A 26,336-nucleotide genomic window follows, 5' to 3' on the forward strand; every position below is an offset into this window, starting at 1 on the left:
ATAACATAACATATACAAAAGTGTGCAAATATCTGCCTAGTTCAGCTAAGCTAATATTATTATTAGGCTGTTTTTGTTGTTATTATCATCATCATCATTATTATGCCAGATGAACCGATGAGTTAAATTATGATTTTCAATGTAAAGAATTATGTTCTTAAACTACTTTCTTTCTGCATGTAGACCTATGCTTTTTCTATCGTCTGCGAAGTGTGTGATATTTGTGTCCAGTATGATATTTGTTTCATATTGATTTTCAGAGCCTACAGTCAGGACACTAATACGAATGTTATTATTAAACAAGTTGTTATACAAACTACGTGGAAAAAAATCTTACTTCATAAAAACCCCTTCCTGTTGATGTCATCAGATAATTTCTAAAACGTTTAGGCCTATTCTACTTTTTAATTGTGTGCTTCGGTATACAAGGAACGCAGATCTTTTTTTAAATTCATTTATTTTTATTACATTTCACTAAAGTAACTTTTTGGATTGATAAATGTTTCATAAAGTAAGCTACAATTTCTCTGTATTTAAAACACCCCACCCTCCTCTCACAGCACTGCTTTCACTTTCACTCACTTCACCTGCAGACAGGCCCGGATTAAGAATTCAGAGGCCCCTGGGCACAATGTCTTAGGGCCCCCCTCCCCACCCACACAATCAAGCTTTTGAATTTCAAAATTCGATTCAGCGTGGGGTTATTTGAAGACTGCGCAGGGGCGGGTTGTTACGTCAATGCTTTCTACACCTGCGTTTGACCAATTATTTAATTCTATTTAAATGAATACAAATATCAGCATGCTTTTTATTGGTTATTAGGGCTGTACCGATATGTGATATGAAACCGAAATCGGACACTCAGATCCACGAACCTGTGTCGCGGTGTGAGAAGGCAGAATCGCGAAACACCCCTTCCAACTCCTGTCCAGATCCAATGCTACCACATCTTTAAAGTACTGTTAGTAGGATTATTTGAAGTTAACATTATAAAATACGTAGACCTACACCACAAAACTAGTTGAGGATAAATTCTTAAAAAATCGGGCAATTCCAGTGTTATGGATCACGTCTGTAGTAAAACCTTGAAATATAAATTCTCAGAAAATGCATGAAGAGTTCAGATGCAAAAGCCTCTAAGTGCCATCTGAAATTTTCTTCTAGAATGATCATTTTTATCATGCTTGTATATTTAAGTTCAGTAATTTCACTTAAATGACAATTCATAGGTCATTTTCATTGCCATTTAAGTGAAATTACTGAACTTTAAAATACGAGCTTCATAAAAATTATCATTCTAGAAGAAAATTTCACATGGCACTTAGAGGCTTTTGCATCTGAACTCTTCGCATTTACTACCAATATATTTGAAACGTCTGTTTATATACCCATACTCCCTTAATAAAGGAGTCCAGACATTAGAAAAATATCAGTCTACACATGCGTTTTATATTTAATATGAGGGAAATACACATGCTATTCAAAACGAAAGAAAACAGACTGCTCTCTGCTTATGTAATCCATATGAAATGTGAATTTCTCTCTGGCCCGTTCACTTCTGCGAAGATCGCGAGTCAGCATCGTCAACTACATCTTTGCAGCCGACTCTGACACAGTATTTTTGTATCGAGTGATACGAACCGAATTGTGGGTTTGGTATATCGTTACAGCCCTATTGGTTATCCATAATGCCCATTGGGTAATCCGGGTTTACCCACGGACAAATCTGAGAGCAGATGATCACTGTAACAAGATCTCACAATAGAAGGCCTGTCCAACTGCTCGTTCAGATATTTAAGATAAGAGTTATTTAAGATTATAATAAATATAAAGTCTGCTGTCAATAAAATGATTTCAAGAGAGAGTTCGTTTTACTCTTTATTTTATGTAGGATTATGAAAAGTGTCTCATCATGATATGGTATAACTTACAAAACAAGTCAGGAAGTCATCAGGCATCTTCAGAGCCGCTGCTTTCACTTCTATTCACTTCAGCCGTGGGCGCATCTGAGCACAGTTGATCTCTGTGACAAGATCTCGAAACTTCAGCTGATCTCTCAGATAGGCAAGATGAGAGGATACTTACTTGCAATACTTGTGGTCCCACTTTTGAAACATTGCATTTGCGGTGATGTGGTGAACTTTGATGGAGACATCAAGGACTTTGTAGTTGGTAAAAGTAAGTTGTTCGTTCTTACTGACCATCGACTACATCAGATGAGACTCGATCTTTCTGAGGAGAAGAGGAAGGACATCACTAGTGCCACTCATCAAAATAGAGTCAACATTCTAGTGCCTTTTGACGACAACGACACCCTGATAACCTGTGGGACCTTTAGAGATGGATACTGCGAAGTTCTTGATCTGAATGACATTACAAAGAGTATTTACCATGAAAATGGTTTATTGGTAGGACCGAGACAGAATGATAAATCTGTTGCGTTCATAGCAGGTCCAAGTACCAGTAGGTACCTTTTGGTTGGGAAAAAGGACGAACCAACAAAACCTCAAGATCCGTATCCTGTTGTTAAATTGTTGAACACTTTGCAGTCTCAAAGTGGTGGGATTTTCAACTACTTAGAGGACGGATTAACCCCCTTCATCCAGAGCACCGCTAGAGATGTGGAGTTTGTTGACGGATTCCAGAGAGTTTCTCCCACAGAGTCCTACTTATTTCTCAACGCAGAGACTGACTCGGAGAGGAAAGTGCACGTCCTGCGGATGGACAGCAATAAAGGAAAAAAGAAAGAGATCTTCAAATCCCTACAGGCTGCAACGATAGAGTGCTGCAATGATAAAGCTCGTCCTGTGCTCGTCTCCTCCACCGGCACCGTTATTCCCTCAGGGAACCGTGTTATTTGGGCAGGAGTGTTCAGTGCGCAGAATCAGCAGGATCCGGAGAACACCGCGCTGGCTCTGTACGACATCAGTACAGTTCGAGGCAAAGTGAAGGGTTTCTGCGCTACTGGTGAAAAATGTGATTCTGAGGTTGGAAAATCAGCATTTATGTTCTCAATATAGATGCTTTTTTAATGTTTTTATTGTTAATTATAATAAACAAATGTTTGTTTGTTTTTTACAAATGTTTAGTTGTTCTACTGATTTGAGTTATGTATAATAATTGTAATATAATATGTAATAAGTTGCATGACAAAACTTAATTTCACTATTCACCAAAGTCATAATATTTTTGTTCTTTGTGTTGCAGAGTGGTAGTAACCTTCAGCCGCTCTCTGTGGTGTTCAAGTACAGCTCAATGTCATCAGTGGCAGCAGTTAGAAGTGGATCCTGGATTGTGTTGTTCATAGGAACCAGTGATGGGCAACTGATAAAGGTCTGTCTCATATCTTATTTTTCACTAATTTCTGAAAAACCCTCCTCTGTAGACAGAATAAGGCTGTAAGTTAGTAAGTTTTATGTTATCGTGTCATTTATGTTATTCACGTGGTCATGAAAATGGACTCTAGGTTTAAAAATGGTCATGACATTAAAATGATAGGCCTATAACTACTGAAAACACAACAAGTGTTTTTTTTCTCAAACTTACTATTGAGAGCAAAAATAATATTAGATCTGTGGATTTGGCCATTCACATATTCCATAACGAAACATCTTAACCAGCTTTTAGCTCAAAGGAACACTAATCTCTATAATGGTAACTTGATTTAAAAAAAAAAAAACATTATCTTCAGAAATATGAATCAGATTTGGAAAACTCACATTTAATGCATTATTACACAAAACAGAACTTGAAACATAATTAATATAATAAAACATAATTATATATTTATAATACTGAGACCCGTCACTTAACTATTTCAATGGTGAGTACTCAAAGTCTTTAGTACACTTCAATATACTAGACATACATTGCTATTTTGTATGTATTGTTTTTATTATTATTGTGTTGTTGGAGGAATTGAAGAGTTTATGTGACTTTAGGAAAAATGCAAATGGGAATTTTGTGTAGTTGTATGCTGGACTATATTGTGTTTTGGTATTGTTTTAAATTATATTATATATTTAATTACATATGTTCTGCTGATTAATATGACATCAAAAACAACATGTATAATCATTTTATTATACAATTAGATAAATAGTGCTTTAAATTTTATGCCAACTACCCATATATTAAACCTTTATTTAGTTGCAAAAAAATCAATGTAAACAAAACAATGTGTAAAAGTGAATAAAAGTTAAGAAAATTAGGGTATCTATGTGGGGGGTAAAAAATATTGAAACAATTACAATTTAAATAGGACCTACACACAGACACTTATAATAATTAGAAGCAATGACAAATAACGTGCTTCGTAAATTGCTCATATTTTGTGTCTTTATATTAACAGTCTGGTTTAGTTTCTGTTAGATCTGTTTTATAGTTTTTAACTTAGTTTCTGCATTTCTGAGAAACTTGAGCACTTTTGTGGAATCATCACCGTATGTGAATAATCATACGGTGATAGGTACTCGATATCTTAGTGACATGAATAAACTACATGAATAAAGCATCACAATCATATAATGATTTGATTTGAGTAAAGTTTGGATAATGATGCAGTTTGTATTTTTAGTTTATGTTGGATGAGAAATTCACACCAGGCTGTCCAATAGTCCTGTACAAATCTGATGATGAACGAGCAGTGCTTCCCAGAATGCACTTTGATCCAGTAGATTTCAAACATATCTTCATCGCTCTGAGGAAAGAGGTGAGGTTTAAAACTGTACAGTTAATAAAAAGTGATACTCAACAGTTTTAACCTGTTGTTTTTTCATGCTTGACAAAATTTGTGAAACTTAAAGACTTTGGCACCTTTTCACGATTTCATGATGCTGCATTTACACAATTATTAACTGTAAATATAAATGTACATTACACTTGATTTTTTTTTTTTTTAATGGCTATATCACCATACCTTACATTATATTATCCTGACATTAAATTAAGAAACTATCTAACACTGCTGCAATGCTGAGGGAACGACTGTAACTGACTACAAATTTCTTCTGACTGCTGTAATCAACCTATCTGGGGTTTTATTTCTCATTTTTAAAAAGTAATGGGAACACAATAGTGGATGCTTACTTGCTTTCTGCTCATGTTTTTGATGTAGCTCAGAAGAGTGTCTGTGGTTCAGTGTGCTAAATACAGCTCTCTGAAAGACTGCAGAGCTGCTCTGGATCCTCTCTGCGGCTGGTGTGTGAACACACAGAGGTGATCTGCCTTTATCACATGGGACTTTTCACACATAACACATGCAATCTGCATAGGCTGCATCATCATCTAACAATAATATGCCTAATGATTTACTGTTGAACTGTCTTTTAAGTTCTTATCATGTATATGGACATGGTGAGCAGTGCAAACAGATCTGTACGTGATATATTGATGATGTTTTTATCCAGATGTTCTACTCAAGATGAATGCTCAAAAACTTCATGGATGTCCATCCCAAAAAACTCTCTTAAGACACAGCTGCTTTCTTTTCAGATGACAGAGAACTCTTCTAGAAAGGTATGGGTCAGAATCTGAAAGTATTTATCATAATTTAGGGAATATATTTAAGAAATAATTTATATGACTCCCAAACATTGCCCTCTCCTACACAGATTACTCTACATCTAGCCTTGAGTCTGGAGAGCACAGGAAATCCCGCTTTCTCATGTTCCTTCACCACAGGAAGTGTGAATCTGTGTGACGGGTCTGATCTGACTGCAGTTTTCCCAAACTGTTCCTGTACTTTTCCTGAACACATACTTTATACTGGAGGTTAGTTTTCTATTAATGAAGTTGTATGTGCGCTATTATACAGGACATTTTTGTGGTCAGAATATGATTTTTTTTTTTAGAACCATAAACATTTTTGATAATCTATTCAGTTTCAGAAGTCTCTGCTACGGTTACCATTAAGGATCAGAAGATCACAGAGACACTGACACTGAGGAACTGCTCCAGTATCACAGAAAACACAAATGCTTCTTATACACAGTGAGAAAATGAAATTCAGTGTGAAAAAATGCATAGTACAGAAATGATAACGCAGAGCTTTATAGATTATATTAATACATCATATCATGAATCATGAATGCAGGTGTGTGCAGTGTGTCTCATCTGGGTGTCAGTGGTCCTCTTCCTCTCAGCGTTGTGATTGGACACATGGAACTGGACCGCAGTTACTCATACAGGTGAGACATGCTTCATTATATGTACTGGGAAATATGTATACGTAACCTTTATAAAGATTCAGTATGATATTAATTCATTGGTAATAGCTTAAATATCATTGTGTCGACTGAAGAAAACTCAGGAAGTAAATGAACCGCTCAGTTCTCTCTCTTTTTCTACTTTTTAGGATGCATGTAAAGATCTACACTCTGAGATTATCTACAGAGTAAGTGTCATACTATTATGAACCCAACTTCACAGAATAGGGATGTTGTTTTTTCAGTTTGTGCCTATTTCAAATAGATGTGACTTTACAAGAGTCTGAGGATGTTGTTTGATTTTTGAGGAACTATTTGCTTTTAAAATTCTTTTAAAACAAAAGTTGGTTTCTTCTGTATTATAAGCAATAAAATATGATTTGTCACAATCATTATGCTTTTTAAACTATGTATAAAATATTATTGATCCATATTTACAATTATATTTAATTACTGCACATTATTATTATTATCATCATTTATAAAACTAGTGCAAAATGCCAGTGCAAAAGTTTTTGTGTGTGTTTTTAGTAATTGTTGGTTTGGTGTATTTGAGTGCTCATTGTTACAATTACACAGCAAAAGTGACATTTTTATTTGTGCATGCAGAAAGCAAATACTGATACTGACATAATGACATACAATAAATGTGGAAAATTGAACTACACGATTCAGCGAGCAGGCTACACAGTGAACTCCAAGCTACTTAAGCTCCACTGCTTTCTTCGACCCTCTCTGTGAGGGTCAAAAGCCAGAGTGGTTAGAGCGGCAAAAGCCAGTGTGTGCTTCTTTTACCGATATATATTTACCGATATTTTTTGCATTTCTAATCCAAACAATGTCAAACTTGGCACTGCACTTACTCATGCCTGTAGCGAGACACCTGTCAAGTGTGAAATCCATCAGACTAACGGTTCGATAGATATGCGAATAACACACACACACACACACACAGAGGTTCGAGAGATATGCGAATAACACACACACACACACACACACACACACACACACACACACACACACACACACACACACACACACACACACACACACACACACACACACACACACACACACACACACACAGCACACACAGAAAGACGTTCCTGTAATTTATAGATAGATATAATATACAGAAGTAAACGTGCTTCTTTTACCGATATATATATATATATATTTTTTTTTCATATTTTATTTAAAGCTTTTCACATTTTTTAAAGAACAACCCCCCACCCCATGCCAGCAAAAATAAATAAAAGAAAAGAAAAAAAGAAAAGAAAAATCAATAATGATAAATGCCTGTCAAAAGTGCATATACACACAGAAACAAACCATATCCATACATACATGTATACATACACACATTGCAAACCTCTACATATACATACATTAAAAGATACTTAAAAGAAAATGCCAATACCAATGTTTACCCAATTATGAAAAAAAAAGAGAATTATTGCACCCTGCAAGATGTACCACACCTATTAGAATATATGTCCAGTCTGTTAAATTCCATGACCCCCTTCCAGAAATTCCATAAAGGACTTCCAAATCTGGAAGAATTTCTTTGGTTTACCAGCAATTTCATATCTTCTTTCATGGATCTTTTCCATATATAGTACACTGCTAACCTCTGTAAGCCACAACTCAAATTTAGGTACAAACTCTTTGTTCCACGTCAGCAAGATTGTCTTCTTCGCTATTGTCATCCCATATTGTATCAGCTGGATTTGATTAAGGTTATAGATCTCTAAAGAAGGGGCCCAACCTAATATCGCAACAAGGGGATCATGAGGAAAATCAGTTTTAAGTACCTTTGAGTAAAAACAGAAAACCTCAGACCAGAATTTACATATTTTTGGACAGAACCAGAATAAATGAGCCAATGTACCTTCATTAGACTTGCATTTAATACACAAAGGTGAGACAGAGGGATATATAGAATGTAATTTTGTACGGGAGTAGTGCAGTCTATGTACAACTTTATATTGTATCAGTTGAAAATTAGAACTGATGGAGCAAGATCTAACACCTTGGAGGGCCTCGGCCCAGGAATCTTCTGAAATATCTATACCCAGGTCTTTTTCCCAGGATATCTTTAAATATTGTGTACGAGGGACTCTGGAGTTATTTAAGCATTCAACAAATTTAGAAACCAGACCCTTCATGTCAAGTTCAGAAGTCATACAATAATAAAGATGCTCAGGGGGTTTATAGGTTTCAAAATTAGGTATATTACTTTTAACATAATTTCGTACTTGTAAATACCTGAAAAAATGAGAGGGGGGTAGTTCAAACTTTTGTCTAAGCTGAGCAAAAGAAGCAAATACATTGTTAATGTATAAATCACCTATCAATACAATTCCTTTTTCTTTCCATGATAAAAAAGTTGTATCTGTCTGCGAGGGAGGAAATGCATGGTTATAGGCTATAGGAGTAAGAGAACAAGTTTAAGGGAGTTTAAAAACCTTCCTAAGCTGATACCACACCTTTAAAGAATTTACAATGATAGGGTTATAGTTCTTAAATTTTCTAATAAGTTTATTTTCTGCAAAGAGTAAAGCAGGGAGGGAGGAGTCCTATCCCGCTCAATAACGAGCCATGCAGGAACGGTAGTAGTCAGTACCCCGGGATATGCATTACGCCAATACATTAAGGCCCTTAAGTTGGCTGCCCAATAATAGTGTTGAAAACAGGGAAGGCCTAAGCCTCCTACATCTCTCGCTTTACAGATATGAGCTTTAGATATACGATGGGCTTTATACCCCCAAATAAATGGCATGATCACCGAATCAAGTGTCTTAAAGAATGATTGGGTTAGAAATATTGGGACATTTTGAAACAAATAGAGAAACCTGGGTAAGGTAACCATTTTGATTGCGTTGACACGACCAATCATTGTTAAAGGGAGTACTCGCCAAGTCTCTACATCACTCTTCAGTTTGTCTATCATAACTTTGTGATTTGTTTCATATAAACTTTTGAAATGTCTAGGAACAGTGATACCAAGATATTTTAATTCACTTACAGTTCTAAAGGGGAGGTTATTAACAAAAACTGGATCCATTGTATCATATAATGGCATAAACTCACTTTTCTGCCAGTTAATTGTGTATCCAGAGAGGGTACCAAACTCCCTGATTAGGTCGAACAAGAAAGGCAGAGATCTCTCTGGATCTGAAAGAAAAAGAAGAACATCATCCGCATATAATGAGATCTGATGTTTTACACCCCCCATCATAACAGGAGAAATATGCGGATGATTTCTTATAATTATCGCTAAAGGTTCCATTGCGATAGCAAAAAGTAAAGGGCTCAGTGGGCAACCCTGACGGGTGCCACGATGAAGGCGGAAAGAGGGTGATCTGTTATTGTTTGTGAGAACAGAGGAGGAGGGGCAAAGGTACAACATCTCAACCCACGAAGAAAAATTTTGTCCCAGTCCAAATTCTTTGATGGTGCTTAATATGTAGGACCATTCCACACTGTCAAATGCTTTATAAGCATCCAAGGCTAGAATGGCTATTTTATCATGTTTTCCTTTACTCCTATAGACAATGTTCATGAGCCTACGTACATTATGAAAAGAAAATCTTCCGGGAATAAAGCCTGTTTGGTCTTCATGTATTATTGAACTGATATATTTACTTAACCGGTTTGCTAAGATTTTAGTAAATATTTTAAGATCATTACCGAGGAGGGAAATGGGTCTATAAGAGGAAGGGTCCGTACTATCTTTATCTTTCTTTAAAATCAGTGCAATATTGGCCGAGTAAAGTGTTTCTGGTAATTTTTTGTTTTCAATAGAATTTTTAAACATCCTTAACATCAAAGGGCCAATTTGATTAGAAAAAGCTTTATAAAATTCTATGCAAAAACCATCTGGACCAGCCGCTTTCCCATTTTTACCGATATATTCAACGATATCTTTTGCATTTCTCATCCAAACAACGTCAAACTTGGCACTGCACTTACTCGTGCCCGTAGCGAGACACCTGTCAAGTTTGAAATCAATCGAACTAACGGTTCGAGAGATATGCGAATAACAGACACACACACAGACAGACAGACACACACACAGACAGACAGACATACAGACAGACAGACAGACAGACGTTTCTGTAATTTATAGATAGACTAGTGCAAAATGCCCATGCAAAATCAGTTTTTGTGTGTGTTTTTAGTAATTGTTGGTTTGGTGCCCATGAAAGAGACTGTGAACGCATTGAATAGGATATGTTTAGTTGGTGAATAGCATAGGCTATTATTACACAGTAGCGATAACGTTAAGCGCACCAGAATGACATATAATATATAATATACACGTGCAAAAGCAGTTTTTGTGTGTGTTTTTAGTAATTGTTGGTTTGGTGTATTTGAGTGCTCATTGTTACAATTACACAGCAAAAGGTCAGTGACATTTTTATTTGTGCATGGTAGAAAGCAAATACTGATACTGACATAATGATGCATTGGAGTATATATTTATTTAGAGTGGATATTTGTGTTTTGTTAGTGCAGACTGGCTGTTCTTGAAGATTACATGTTATTGTGTCAGCACCTCTTTATAGACAACATTGCTCAGAAAGTGGCGCTTTTTGTTTGTTTCATCATCTTTAGCAAGAATACGAAGTCTGCATGATCTGCCAACTCTGCTGGCTGCAACGTAGAATTGACCATGACTGAAGAAGTCTCTTGTGCAGAAGACACCAACACGTTGCAAAGACTGGCCTTGTGACTTATTCACTGTCATGGCAAAGCAGGGTCTCACCGGAAACTGCTTACGTCGCAGGGTGAATGGAAATATGCTGTCAGATGGGATGAGGATGATGCGTGGAATGAGTAATGTGCGTCCAGCATTGACACCGATCACAGAAGTCGCAACCAAAAGATGAGGCAGGATTTGTTCAATGATGTATCTCGATCCATTGCAGTGTCCATTTTGTTGGTCGAAATTTCGAAGTAGCATGATCACCATTCCCACCTTTAAAGTGATGCGATGGGGAGGCATACCAGATGGGCAGAGGGTATTTAGAAACTCAGTTGGGTACATATGGTGACCCTCAGATTCTGCAGTGTCCACACTGTTGCAAACATGCTCTTCTCCAGGAAAATTCTTTGTCATATATTCATTCACTTTATCAACTTCAGAGTTGGTTGGGCACAGAAAGACACGTTCACATAGCCACTTTGGATTGGAAATGTTGACTGTCATGTCATCATATACCCAATTGACAATGTCCTCGAGTTTCTCGCCAGAAATTGATAGTGATTCATTGAGCTCAATTGCAAATTCACCCTCTTCTGGAACCACAGGAGTTTTCCCCTCACCAAGGTTCAAAAGGAATTTGGCAAAATCTGCTTCTGTTTGTTGATCTCCAGCAGCTTGAGTGATCCTCATGTTTTCTGTTAGACGAAGAATCTCAACATTTTTCCATAGGTGTGAGCTCTTGAAACACCTGCCTATGATCTGGGTTTGGCTACCATGTGGGACAACAGTAAGGATTTGCCTCCAGTCACCGCTGAAAACCATAGTGATGCCACCAAATGGCTTGTCTGAACCTCTGAGCCGCTGGAATGAACGATCTGCTGCTTCTAATGCACGGCGATCCATCATTGACACTTCATCCACAACCATGAGATGCGTCATTCTAATGAGTGTTGCAGTGCTGTCATGTTCACTCATACTGCAAGTGGACTCGTCGGTGAGAATGAGAGGACATTTTGTCCTACTGTGAAAGGTTGTGCCTTTCGGCAGTAGGGTAGCTGCAATGCCACTTGCAGCTGTTGCAAGAGCTACTTTGCCCTGTGCATGCACTTTGTTAAGGATGTGGCACAATATGAATGTTTTCCCAGTTCCACCACTTGCATCAAAGGATATCATTTTTCCAAGTCCCTGTTCCACACTTTCCATCACTGTTTCGACAACTTTTTGCTGTTCGTCATTGAGGCTGTTTTCTGTGTCAGTAATGATAGTTTGAAGTTCCTCTATGTTGTGCTCAGTCTCATGCTGGATGATGTGGGGAATTTGACTCCGGACGTGAAGTGGATCAGGCTCAGGGCCAAAGTTCCCATTTAAAGTAAAACCATGTCTTTCAACATGGTCCTTAAGGTCAAGTAGCACTTGAGTCACAATAAATTCATCTGGCTCATTCACATTGGCCCTGTGCATGAAATCTTCACACAGCACATGCTTGTGCCTTTCCCAGAACTGCAAGTGTTCCCCTCTAAGAACAAACATTAGCATGTTGGCGAATACCTCACGCAGTGCTGAGCCAAATGTCACATTTGCAGCCTCCTCCATAACAGAATCTACTTCTTGGTTATTGTCAACAATGCCATGCACAATGCAAGCTGCCAGATAGGTGTCCATGACCACATCTCCAACTCGTCGGAGGTCTTTGAAGCATGTTGGCCCTGGCACGCGGTACAAAAGGATGCGGAGATAGAATAGTTCAGCAGTGTGAGGGTTGAAGGCAATCATTGGAATTCGTCCAACGGTGTCAGCCATGCGGTCATCGTGAGAACTCAGTCTTTTTTTACGCAATTGAAATTTCTTCCGTGTGTATGTGAAGAGTTGAAACACATCTGGGTACACAGTGTGTCGCATGTGTGGATGAAGAGACATTGCTTCAAAAAAGGCGGTCAGTGTGGTGGCAGGTGGCCCTGAGTCCAACATGTTCTGGGCAGCCCCTTCATCATTGAACATGATGACCTGTTCATCCTCTAGATGAATTGCAAGCATCTTTACTGGTGGCTGTGTTTCTTCTGAATGGGGAAGTCGTATATGCGCCAGTATCCCTCAGATGCAGTGATGTAACGCCCTAACTCATAACGTGTCACCTCATCACGTCGTAGTATCTTACGGGTCTCATCATCAGGCACATCCAGTCTCACCATGCACTGATCAGGTCCCTTCTCCAAATATTTATACAGATATTTGACACTGGAGACAGCGTCATTTCAACGTTAATATGCGCATTGTATCGGAGCAGGAGGTACGGATTGTATGGCACAACCCATGTATTATTGACAGGTACATTGACGCCACCTCTGATGGTCTTGATGATGGGAGAACCAGGTGCTCCTTCTGTTCGTCTTCGGTACAGTGGATATGAGTTGTCTGAAAAGCTTGTGTTCTGTCTCAATTGTTTGGGATAGTCTTTGGTGCACTTTTTGTCTACCATGCAGGGGCTGGCACTGTTCCATTGTCCACATGGACTGTGAATCATGTGTGATGTTACAATGCGATGTAGTTCCATATTTGTGTTTTTGTCAGGAATCTCTGCAGACACCACACGGTCAATATCGCTGGCGGTCCTGGGTTTGTCGCGGGCTACCATGGTCATGAGCATGTATATATGTGGAAGATGCCTCTTTTGTGTTTCCTTCACCATCACATATATGTAGGTGTAGGGGTGTAACCCCGGCATCCTGGCCAAATTTGCCCCTTGGCCTCTGTCCATCATGGCCTCCTAATCATCCCCATACACTGATTGGCTTCATCACTGTCTCCTCTCCACCAGTAAGCTGGTGTGTGGTGGGTGTTCTGGCGCAATATGGCTGCCGTCGCATCATCCAAGTGGATGCTGCACATTGGTGGTGCTTGAGGAGATTCCCCCCTTCCATATGTAAAGCGCTTTGAGGTCTCAGAAAAAGCGCTATATAAATGTAACGAATTATTATTATTATTATTACATATGCATCAATGTGTCACAAGATGTCACGCTTGAGGAGGTCTGTGAGGAGTTCTTCCACCTTCATGTGAAATACTCTAGCAATGATGTCTGGTCTCTGATTGGTCTGTTGACCCTCAAAAAGTGACCCTGTGATTTCAGGCCAGTTCGGGTTGCAAGTGAAGGTGAGGAAGAAGTCAGGTTTTCCTTTGATTCGTACCAAGGCCATGGCATCTTGGAACTCCTTGGCGTACCATCGGGGTGATCCGTAAATTGTGGGTGGCCGGATGGTTAGGCGTCCAGGAATGATCTCAGAGTGACTATTCAGGGCATCAACAATGATTTTATACTTTTCAGCCTTGATAGACTTCTGGTTGTGGCAGATCCAGTTGAGGCGGTGTGACTCAATTTTTGCCATCATATCACATACATATTGCTGTGTCAGTCTCCCACCACGAAGCAGCAAATTGAAGTGTTGAGCAATGTCACGCACTTGAAGATGGTGTCGTGGAAATTTTAAACTGTATATTAAACTAACCATGTTTCTAACATCTAACCTTATTTAACATCTAACATTGGAACAGGATGTACTGTACGAAACCAATGGAAAACTTGTGTCTTTGACCGTGTGCATATGTATGTAAAAATAACACAGTTTTGGGAAATGAAACTAGACAGTCTGTTAGAATCTTGTGATTACAGATGAAGTCATCGCAAGATCAGAGTTTGCTTTACCAATCAAATAGTGGGGAAATTATGTAATGCAGCCTGACATTATGTCATACCTCTATACTATAAAAACTGTTGTATATGTGTTTTACGGTGGGATGTCTCAATGGAATTTGTCTGAGATCCTCCGGCCTTGATACTTCTTGGGAGAGTTCTCTGAGAACTGCTCGAAGACTCTCCCGGCCGTTATTAAAGCATTTAGAGGACATTTGCTGAAAGTCTGTCTGTTATTACTGCTGCGCAGCAGGTCAGTTTAGGGAATCAAGTAAGTTAGGTTAGTAGACTCGGCCAGTTGTCGACTGAAGACGCAAGAGCTAGAGTATAAAGGTTATTAAGTGTCGATTTGTAGACGCTCTGTGTCGATGAGTAGACGCAACAGTTTTATTTATTAAGTGTCGATTAGTAGACGCTCTGTGTCGACAGTAGACGCAACAGTTTTATTTTAGATAGTCAGATTTAAAGAAATTTCCATTACAATGGTAACGGTAGAAGCATGTTGGTGTGATACCTGCCAGCTCAGTGTGGTATCCTTGGGAACCCTGAGGCAGAAGAAGCACATATGACAATGGGTCATATGCTGGATGCATGGCGTCGATTGTCTGAAGCCTTCCTCCTCTGAGATGAAGAGTGACAGCCAGTTTCCCAAACTGCTGTGTAGTTGTTACTCCTGGAGCAATGACAGCCACGTCACTATTCAGTGATGGAAGATTCACAGTGTCGCGATGAAGGTCATGACGTCGTGTGCGAGCTGTTAGGACAATTTTCAATTCATTGGCATTGTCATTTTGGGTCACATACTCAATGGCTTAATTAAACTGTTGCACGTATGGATTGCACATGTGAATGGCCTCTTGCGTCCTCAGTAAAAAATCTTCATTCAGATCACTGTTTGAGGCATGGGCTCGACGGTTTTCCAGCTCATGAGCAGGATCGTGGAAATGGATCTGAGCAAAGAGTGGTGTGCAACCTTGTTCAGGAAGGGGGCCGGCAATGTAATGTTAAACTTTGCCTTGTATACGCACACCTGGGTTGAAGCCAGGCATAGCTACCTCTTTAATACCAATACTTGCCATTGCCAGCGCATTGTTGTGTTGTTTTGCTTGCTTCACAAAACTTTGATCAAGGAAAAGGTCCTTAATAGCATCTGGAGGCTGTGGTGGGATTGAGCCAGGCTTGGGATTTGTGGCGTTATATGTAAGGTTAATCTTACCGGAGTTGCAGCAGAATCCTTTTCTCTCCTCTTTCCATACATAGGCACCACAATGTGAGCATGTAGGACATTCAAACAGTGAGGTCTTGCTCAGCATGTGCCTATAATCACCATGAAGTTCCTCTTGGAAGAAGTCTGTATCGTCACACCGAGCAAGGTTGCGATTGTCTTTTCGTGCCTTTTCCAGACGGGCGAGACGCATCTTTTGATGGCATGTGGCATCCCTTGCTCGTCGTTCCTCTTGCTGCTGAGGGGTCTCCTCCTCTCTCAGAAGGTGGTCGTTGACAGTCATGCATCTGGTGATCTGCTCGTATCTCAGGTGTTTCCTTATCTCTCATGTTAGCATGGTGAGCAGCGTCGCTTGCCAGCCGAGCACGGTGTTCACCCTCTTCCTCAGCTCCACGGCACCTTTTCAGCTGTGCAGCGTTACTTGCCAGCCGAGCAAGGCGTTCGTCCTCTTCCTCAGCTTCACGGCGCCTTTCCTGACGTGCAGCATCACTTGCCAGCCAAGCAAGGCGTTCGTCCTCTTCCTCAGCTTCACGGCGCCTTTCCTGACGTGCAGCGTCACTTGCCAGCCGAGCATGGCGTTCGTCCTCTTCCTCAGCTTCACGGCACCTTTTCAGCCGTGCAGCGTTACTTGCCAGCCGAGCAAGGCGTTCGTCCTCTTCTTCAGCTTCACGGCGCCTTTCTTGATGTGCAGCGTCACTTGCCAGCCGAGCATCTCGGGCTTCGACTGACTGAGCATTACGTGCATGACGCATTGCCTTGCGTATCCTCTCTCTGTTGGTACGACTATCTTTCGTCATCTTAGCATCAGCAAAGGTGGTGTAACAGTAGGTCACAATCAGGCGGTCTGCAAAAGAGCAGATGCCCAGGATATGGGCAGAAATGTGGTATGAATATAATTAATTTGGCTGCTGTTTGGTACTAATAGTTAATTTGAATTATAATAATTTATGCACATCAATGCACAGCCACAGAGATGGAAGAGAGTGATAATGAACAATAAGGCTGCGTGGCGTGAGCATGGCGTCTGCGTGGCGTTTTCTATGTCTTTGCACAGAGCGTGCTGATGCGGCGCTGCTGCTGCTAGGTGACGTACAATGAGGGCTATTTCGGGATTTGGTCGAAATATGGGGAGAGAGTTGTGGAGGCCTATAATTCATGTTAAACATAAATATACAGCCTGCTGATACAGCAAAGACTAAGTCGGCAGTATTGACAAAATAGGCTACAGAATATTTCATTCTGTATTGACAAGTGCATTATTATTAATTTTATTTAAATTACAACTATATCTGCATTTATGTCAAAACCTCCAAAAATCTAAATGTCATTTATAGATAGATATAATATTATGTATTATTATTATTTATTGTGTCAAAATGACATCTAAACATATTTTTCTATTCTAGTTTACCTGGAAACGCTTCCAACACGCTTGCATGTCACGTTAAAAATAGGCGTCTAACCTGTTAACATGGGAGCCAAAATAAAAACGGACACGCCAGGCCGGCGATACACTGGCAGCGTGGCGTTTCTGTTGCGTGTCAGCTGCGTTGCGTTTTCTGTCTTTGCACACCAGAAACGTGTCTGACGTGATAAGCCTCATTGGTGATATATTCAACATTATGGGAAGAGAGTTGTGGAAGGCCTATACTTCATGTTAAACATAATCATACAGCAGAAATATAGCAGCAAAGACAACGTCGGCATTGACGGCAAAATAGGCTACTGAATATTTCGTTCTGTATTGACAGGTGCAATATTTTGAAAATCGATAATATATATTTTTAAAATATTTAAAACTCGTCTCACGCAGGCAGTGTGCAAACTCTAACCTGTTCACATGGGAACCGAAATAAAAACGGACACGCCACGCAGCTGAGCTGATGGAGATCGATCGGTAAGAGCATAGTTAACCTCGTTTAAGCCTGCATAGCCTATTACTACTACTACTATTACTATTTAACATTTTAAACATCACATAGTTACAGGCTAACTTAAGCGCGCGTGAAACAGTAATAAAGAAGTAAACAGCGTAGCTTTAAATAAACATTATTAAGAAGTAAACAGTGTGACTTACAGATTCAGTTAACATCCAGAGAGTGTGTGTTTATTGTTTATTTTTAAACCACAACCCATTATGTCAGAATGTTTATTTTTAAACCACAACCTTCTAAAAATGATATATTTAACGATATATTTTGCATTTATCATCCAAACAATGTCAAACTTGGCACTGCACTTACTCGTGCCCATAGCGAGACACCTGTCGAGTTTGAAATCCATCGGACTAACGGTTCGAGAGATATGCGGTTAAAGCAGAACTCGGCAACTCTAGCAAACTCTAGTCACTTCTTCGCTGATTTTCCCTTTGTTGTCGCATGTTTTCCCCACGAGCTCCCCCTACAGCTGTGGGGCGTATATTTCACAACACTGTCGTAAAAAACTCACTTGCGGAGGCCTCCTCCCCCTCCCTACCGCTGCTCATGTGCATTTTGTTATGATCGGAGCAAGCCAACTGTATCGTGTGGAGCTATGTCTACCGAGGTGGGTAATACCAGAGAATGTCAAATAAGGGGAGAACTTCCACTCTCAGTACACTTCCGGCTTCTGAACTGGTTGCAGTTCCACTCTGATTCCATATGAGGGCGCTCACAGGACGAGTGCAGAATGAATGGAGGTCTATGGTAGCCTGACGTCGTCATACTCAGATTCTAGTCAGAATGTGAGTCTGATACTGCTCCATTGAGCTTTGATTATGGGGCATGTTTCAACCGAATCAGGAAGGAAAATGCCTCTGCACTCAATTGGATAGACCTACAACCAATCAGAGCAACGGAGTAAGTTTTCATTCATGTTTCCGATCGACAAATGCCTTGATCGCGGTTCTCTCCTCTTTTAAAATGAATGCGCTGTCGATATCAAACAGACGCGATGGCGGAATCTACACATGATGTTTCATAAACAAAGTTCGGCAGGAGCACGTTCACATAATCAATCCAATCCAATCAACTTGTCATCAAATACCATGTCTACCCTATCAGCATGAGAGGAAACATATATTCACTCTGTCAACTCACCTAACATTCCTTGACAGTTTTCAGCATCCCTCCACTCACTCTTGGCCTGTTCTTCCACAGCCAGGAATACGGTGGGAGTACTTTGGGTTCGGGCCGAATACCGAGCCCGGAGCCTCTCCTCGGACAGCACGTCAAATATGCATTTATTCTATCTGACTTATTTGTAAGTGTGAACTCGTGAAATCTCAATTCTCAAGCGGCTGTCGTCTTTGTTGTTAACGAATTCAACCCAAGCGCTCGTTGGTGACGTAGATGATTACGTTGCTCATCTGTCCATCATCGTATAAAGCCCGCCCTGACAATTTGATTGATCCGAACAATTTTTGTTCGGGCATAATAGCTCCTCAACGGAGCGAGTCCAGACCGAACTTCCCGAACAAAAAAAATTGTGGGCGGGGCTAAGTTCGGCTGGCATCCAGGCTAGGTCTATGGCGCTATACCAATCAAAATCCACTTTTCTTTTTTTTTTTGTAATTTTTTTTTTTTTTTTTCAAGGAGAAATACAGAAAGCAGGCCTTCAATATATTCCTACATCAAAGACACTTGAAAGTTTATGCAATTACATATATATCAAAACAGTATTAATAATAATGAAAAATAAACATATACATATACTGTACATACATACTCATATACACATAAAAACAATTATCAATACAGAGTGTATTTTCTCAGGCCTGGAAAGAAGTTTTTACAAGTGTCATCAATGCTTTGTTTCCTCCTCTTAACAGTAACTATATCCAATAGAACATGTGGAGCTATTACTTACAGAAGATTCTAAAAATTGCCGTATTCCAATAGTTAAAAACATAAATAAAATTAAAAAAATTAACCTTTCAAAAGAGGTCTGGGCGTACTGGTTTAATGTAATCAATCCATTTACTCCATATTTGGAGGAAGTCTTCCCTTAATGCTCTTAAGGAGAAAGATAATTTTTCCATCACGTATATATTATGTGTTATATCAATCCACTCCTTCACCGTGGGTGACTCTGGTTTTAACCATTTTCTGGTAATTACTTTTTTACTGGCTGCTAAGAGAATTAACAATAACTTCTTATAATTTCTGTTCCACCTCTCTGAGGGGATATTACCCAAGTATAAAAATTCACAGGTAAAGTCAATCTCTACCCCAAAGACAGCCGTCAGATCTCCTATAATCTCATGCCAGTACTGATTCAATTTCTGACACCCCCAAAAAATGTGATAATGGTTCGCTTCCATTTCCCCACATAATCTCCAGCAACTCGTGCCCTTCCCTTGATGTTTTTTCTGTGATGGTGTAGTAAAAAACCTGATAACGTTTTTCCAACAGAATTCTCTCCATGTGGCTGAACTTGTGGATTGCCACTGTGCTCTACAAATTCTCCCCCAGTCTTCATTTGAAATATTTAAGTCTCCTTCCCTTATCCACTTGTCCCTTATATACAGAGTATTTTCAGGTAAATTTTGGAAAAAACCCTTATACAACTTTGAAATGATCTTATTACATGGCTGAGCCTTGGATACTGCTAGGAAAACCTTTATTATTCCTGACTCAGCCCTTGACAGGTCTCCTGGTTTAATTTTACTTTCTAAATAATCCCTCACTTGAAGATATCTATAAAAGTCACTTTGGTTAAGCCCAAATTTTTCCTTTAGTGAATCAAAGCTTTGGATTTTACCCTTGTCAAAAAGAGTGTAATAATTTGAGATTCCTAATTTAGCCCAAATACGAAATCGATTATCTATTCTGTTTGGGAAGAAATCAGTATCAAAGGCATACCATCTTAATATTCTCGATGCTTCATTCAAACCCCCTATTTTCATTGTCCGGTGCCAAATTTTAAATGATACATTGATCAATGGGTTTGTTTCCTTATTAATTCTAGTTCTTAGCTTGTTGTCTGCGATGAGGGCAGATAACGGGGACTCTTCCATCATCCCTCTGTCTATTTCAATCCATTTAGCTAAATATACTGGACTACTCCAACAAACTAATGGCCTTAATTGGGCCGCATAATAATAGTATTGTAAGCATGGAAGATTTAACCCACCGTTTTCTTTGCTTAACTGTAGCGTTTTAAATCTTATTCTGGGTTTTTTTACCCTGCCATAAAAACCTAGATATTAATTTATTCCATTCAAGAAATTGTTGGTTCGGAATTTCCACCGGAAGTGACTGATAGAGATACAATAATTTTGGTAGAATAATCATTCGCACTGAGTCAACTCTAGAACTTAGGCTGACTATAGGGATAAGATTCCAACGTATTAGATCAGATTTTATTTTCTTAATCAAAGGACCATAGTTTAAATCGAGTAAATCTGAATAGTCTCCCGATATGTTTACTCCTAAGTAATTAATTGATTTAGTATCCCATTTTAAATTATATTTCTCTTTAATTTGTCTAGGTGGATCATAATTTAGTGTTAGTACCTGGGTTTTGGAAACATTGAGTTTATAACCCGATATAGCCTCATACCCCTCGAGAAAGTTAAATAGTGTAGGGAGGGACTTTGTGGGTTGGCTCATATATAACAATATATCGTCCGCGAAGAGAGCTAATTTATGTTCTTCCGACTCAATTTCTACCCCTTTAATTGAATGGTTCTGCCTAATCCATTGGCTCAATGGTTCAATAAATAGGGCAAATAGAAGTGGAGAGATGGGGCATCCCTGTCTTGTGCCTCGCTCTAATTGAAATGGATCAGATAAATCCCCATTAATTTTAATCCTTGCACAAGGTTTATCATACAATGTCTTAATTATTTTAGTAAAGTTATTGTGAAATCTAAATTTTGTTAATACTTTATATAAAAAGTTCCATCTTACAGAGTCGAAGGCTTTTCTCTACATCTAAACTCACTAGAGCAGCTTCCACTCTGTGATTTGAAACGTGACTAAGAACATGCAGGGTCCTTCTAATGTTATCAGATGCTTGCCTTTTACAGATGAAGCCTGTTTGATCCAGATTAATGAGATCTGGGAGAATGTTTTCTAGTGTTCGTGCTAAAATAGAGGTAAATAATTTATAATCAACATTTAAAACACTAATAGGCCGATAATTTCCACACTCCGATTTATCTTTTCCCTCTTTAGAAATGACAGAAATGATTGCTTCTCTCCATGAGGGTAAAATTTCCCTTTTTTGTACTACCCAATTGAATGCCTTTAGTAGAGACGGGGCCAGTTGATCAAACATGGTTTTATACCATTCAGCAGTATAGCCATCCGCCCCTGGGGATTTGCCTGTCTTTAGTCTAGTCACGGCTACTTTTAGCTCTTCCATAGTAATTTCTGCTAACAAAAATCTATTTTGCTCTTCTGACACTTTAGGCAAATCTATTGAAGCTAAAAATGCATCTATCTGCAAATCATTATTAATTTTAGGCTGCGAGTAGAGAGCTTTATAAAAAGTTTCAAAAGTCTGCTGTATTTGCTCCAATTTACAATATATTTCCCCTGTTTGAGTATTCTTTATTTTATTGATTGTTCTGTCTGCTTGTTGCTTCCTTAGTCTGTAAGATAACAATTTTAATGACTTCCCCCCAGTTTCATAGTATATTTGCTTTAAGAATATAAGTTTATTCTGTAATTCTTTAGAATATATATCATCTATTTCTTTAAAATCCACTTTTCTCAGGATATAATTTTTTGTCTAGTAATTTGAATGTTGTATTCGAAAGGAGATGCAAAGAAATTACACATTGCTGGGTGTTAGATTTTTTAGAGTCACTTATTTTCTTAAAAAAATGTTTTAAAGTGTCAATGACGTCATACACATCGTACGACCAGATATACTGCTTTACGGCAATCCTTCAGTCACTCTGGTGCTTTCGCGCTCTGCACTTTCTTTTCTCTCGAGGCATCGACAACACAACTGACACAGGTAAATACACGTGCTAGACGAGTTTTTGTTTAGTTTGTTTCTGGTCCCGCTTCGGATGCCACGATGCCATCAGTATCTCTGGTCATAATCAGTCCTTCCCTGACCAATCAGCGTTCATTAGCAGAATGCTAGCGTGTTATGGGCAACAACAACTCAACCTGTAAGAAATCGAAAGGACATAAGTACTCATTCATTCAACTTTCGACCTATAACCCATGTTGAACTTGCAAAACCTACACTCAAATCTGAGATTTCTCAACGGCAATCGAGTGAAAGAGACTAATTTAGCCGTCTAGTCCCATAGACTCCCATTCATTTTGCACTCATGGCGATCGCCCCCAGTGGAACTCTGGTGGAACTACAACCAAATTTCGGTACAATAGGACTTAATAGGGAGTGGGCAGGCTCTCCGTAGACGGGCTCTGGTAATACATCATACACATAGAACATTGGCATGACGTAAAGCAATTCGTGTTTCGCGCTCGTTCTCGTTCTCGCTTCTCACGAGACTTCCAATTTCTATCTTTCCGGGACGGTAGTCCTGAAGTTGCAAGGTTGGTTTTCCGCCTGGGAACGCTGGGGGGAGCGGGGAAAGTCACCAAATATCACCAGAACAGGTTGTTTAACCATCCAAATGATTTCTAGACAGTTTTATTAAGTTAAAAAAGTTACCAAGTTCTGCTTTAACAGACACACAGACAGACAGACACACAGACAGACAGACGTTCCTGTAATTTCTAGAGAGATGTATGTAATACAATTATATATTAAGGCGGATATGGATTTTTTTTACTGAGTGCAACATTTTGTGTCCTGCAGAAGCCAGAGATTCTCTCTCTGGAGCCCAACAAGGTTTCTTTCCATGGCAGAAACAACGTTTTACTAAGAGGAAGGAACTTGGAATCTGTCATTAAAATCCATATTCAAGGGGATCTGGAGTGTATTCCTAAAGAGTGAGATTCTGTGTGTTTGTGTTTAGTCGTATTTATGAATGTGTGTAGATTGATATTGTATATCTGTGCGTGAATGTTTCCCCTCAGATCTCCAGTGTTTGATCGCTCCAGTGACACTTTAAGGTTCCACATTCCTCCCAGTGGAACTAAAGGAACAGTGAAAGTGTGTGTTGTTACTCCTGACGACCGTTGTCATGGTAACAGTATCATCACTTACAGTTCCCAGCCCAGCTGCACAGGAATACAGCCCACAGTCTCCTGGAGGAGGTAAGAGCTTTCAGACCACTGGCAGAACAGCTTCCATATCCCATCAGTGCCTTGAGATGACATCTGCTCATTTTGAATGTCATGCTCTTGGTAATCTATAATGGCATTTTAATCATGAAATATGCAAGAATGCTGTTTATATGGAAAATGAAGGTTTGCAAAGTAATAATCTGCTGAGATAATGTGGGAAAACACATATATGTGAGATTAAAATAAATTAAATTAGAAATTAGTAATTTCCTGTATGTTTCATAATACTGAGAGCTGCAGTTTACTGACTCACATGCAGACAGTTTTTTTTTTTTTTTTTTGTGACATGTGACAGTCTTGTTTAAATTTTCAGAAAGAGCAACCTGCTTGTTGACAGCAAGACCGTTCTTAATATTCTGTATTACTGGCTGAAATGGTTAATATCTCCATAATAAATATTTTATAATATATAATAATAATATATCTCTTCATTCAGTGGTGGAAGGAAGATTGATCTTCAGGGGAGCAATATGGAATTTGTGGAATCAGTTATTGTCCGTCCCTCTAATAAAGAGCTTCAAACTCAATACAACAGAAGCTCAGGGGTAAGACGTGTGTTTATTACTCCTGCAATAACTCACAGCACTTTATCTGATACACAGAGGTCAGCTATTTATAACTTCAGTGAGTCTTCAAACAGCCCAGATTCACACATGTACTGCATGAGGTCTTATTTAGAAAGAAATGTCATTTATCTGCTCATATAATTGTTAAAAGCACTTCAGTGACTCTAAATATGTTACTTTTATTTTAAGGCCTTGGATTATCCCTCACTCACAAACGTGTGTGTGTGTGTAAAGTCTTGAACCATATATATATTATTTAATTTAGTTAATTATTTGCATGTTATGGGTGGTAACTGACAAGCAATATTAAAATTCTAAAATATTATAATTCTAAAGCCTATATATATAGCCTGGGTTTCACCATGCAGCCTTGCGCGCAGCGCGGCGTTAGCCAGGCTATATATATATATATATATATATATATATATATATATATATATATATATATATATATATATTCACTAAATATTTTAGAATTTTAAAATTGCTTGTCAGTTACCACCCATAACATGCAAATAATTAGCAGTTTGTCTGTGTCAGCTCATGCAATTTTATTGTGTTTTATTGCTTCACAGAGCTTCACGCGTCACATGTATTGGAGTCATATCTTCATTGTCTCTCTTTTCTCAGGATGTGTGGTTTCTTTCCCCCCGTTATGATGGCAGTGGACTGTTAAGCTTGTCAATGAAAGTTGGAAACTCCACTGTAGATTGTAAGCACTTTTCCTACAAGTCTGATCCAGAATTCACTGGATTCACCACCTTTCAGGTGGCCAACGACCTACAGGTCAACATTAAGGTGAGTTTAGCATTACAGTGAGTTTAAGATCAATGTACAGTCTGCATGTTTTGGCACGCATGCCTATTTTTTCAGGCCCTGTTCTTAAAAACTCTCAGAAATATATTATTGTGAGCAGTCAGTGTTTTTGCACATCAGCATGTGAATCTCACAACCTCCACACTCTTCTACATCTCTTTCTCAGAAAAAGGCAGATGCATTGACCTTGAGTATGAGTGAGGTGGAAGTGACGGGTCTACAGGGAGATCAGCAGTATCAGTGTGTTTTGGAGGTGTTTGAGTCCAATGCCATCATCTGTAAGATTAAAGGAGAATCAGGAGCCGTCACAGAAGTGGACTCAATAACTGTACGTCTGGTTTTTGATATCTTCAATTCTTTGTTAAATCTATAAACATGGAAGTTCATAATTTGACTTGATAAATGCTGTTAACAATGCTGTGTTAAGTTTAATTTAAATCGTATTAAATCAACTTTATGAGATTAAAAGACATTGCTTTTCATTGTCATTTAGATCACGATTGGGAATCATGTTCTCACGATGGGGAATCCAAAGCATTTGTTCTGCCTCAGTCCACAGAACACACCTGGCCAAGTGTGAAAGAGCAATGAAAACACTCACAGAAAAAGAAAAAAAAAATCTCAAAAAAAAAAAAGGTTTTTGTGAAAAAGTTTAAAAATTATTATTTGCTATTTCTAAGACTAGAGAGCTCTATACTTTTTTATATCTGCATATTTCTATGGAATTATACATTTGAGCAGTTTGCATTTTCTTTTATATTCTTCATATAGTTAATTATTCAGCTTTAAAAAAAAAAAAAGTTTTGTCATGCTTTAACTATTCAACAACCTCTGCATTCAAATATCGTGTGAGAGCAATCCTGAGACTGAACATCAGGTGGTTATTTATATATATATATATATATATATATATATATATATATATA

The 26,336-nt window shown here is 38.8% G+C and overlaps 1 protein-coding gene across 1 annotated transcript; it reads left to right on the plus strand.

Annotated features, from left to right (window-relative positions):
- The first annotated feature begins 1,967 nt into the window (after nucleotides 1-1,967).
- LOC311288987 (plexin-C1-like) lies at nucleotides 1,968-26,015 on the plus strand. Its single transcript, XM_084406722.1, has 15 exons — nucleotides 1,968-2,987; nucleotides 3,208-3,333; nucleotides 4,577-4,711; nucleotides 5,117-5,217; nucleotides 5,409-5,517; nucleotides 5,613-5,772; nucleotides 5,883-5,991; nucleotides 6,095-6,188; nucleotides 6,356-6,394; nucleotides 23,598-23,731; nucleotides 23,819-23,998; nucleotides 24,465-24,573; nucleotides 25,225-25,392; nucleotides 25,577-25,738; nucleotides 25,904-26,015. Exons 1-15 carry the CDS (start codon nucleotides 2,070-2,072, stop codon nucleotides 25,988-25,990), a joined length of 2,631 nt encoding a protein of 876 aa, XP_084262848.1. The 5' UTR covers nucleotides 1,968-2,069; the 3' UTR covers nucleotides 25,991-26,015.
- The last annotated feature ends 321 nt before the right edge of the window (nucleotides 26,016-26,336 follow it).

The sequence above is a fragment of the Rutilus rutilus genome, assembly GCF_951802725.1.
Source record: "Rutilus rutilus genome assembly, chromosome: 4".
In the NCBI taxonomy this organism is placed as follows: Eukaryota; Metazoa; Chordata; class Actinopteri; order Cypriniformes; family Leuciscidae; genus Rutilus; species Rutilus rutilus.

Bases quoted from the DNA above. Each gene is read 5' to 3' on its own strand.
- LOC311288987 (XM_084406722.1), top strand. From the start codon at position 2,070: ATGAGAGGATACTTACTTGCAATACTTGTGGTCCCACTTTTGAAACAT. The intron at 6,189-6,355 runs GTGAGACATGCT...TCTACTTTTTAG, and splicing joins GACCGCAGTTACTCATACAG to GATGCATGTAAAGATCTACA. The intron at 25,393-25,576 runs GTGAGTTTAGCA...TCTCTTTCTCAG, and splicing joins ACCTACAGGTCAACATTAAG to AAAAAGGCAGATGCATTGAC.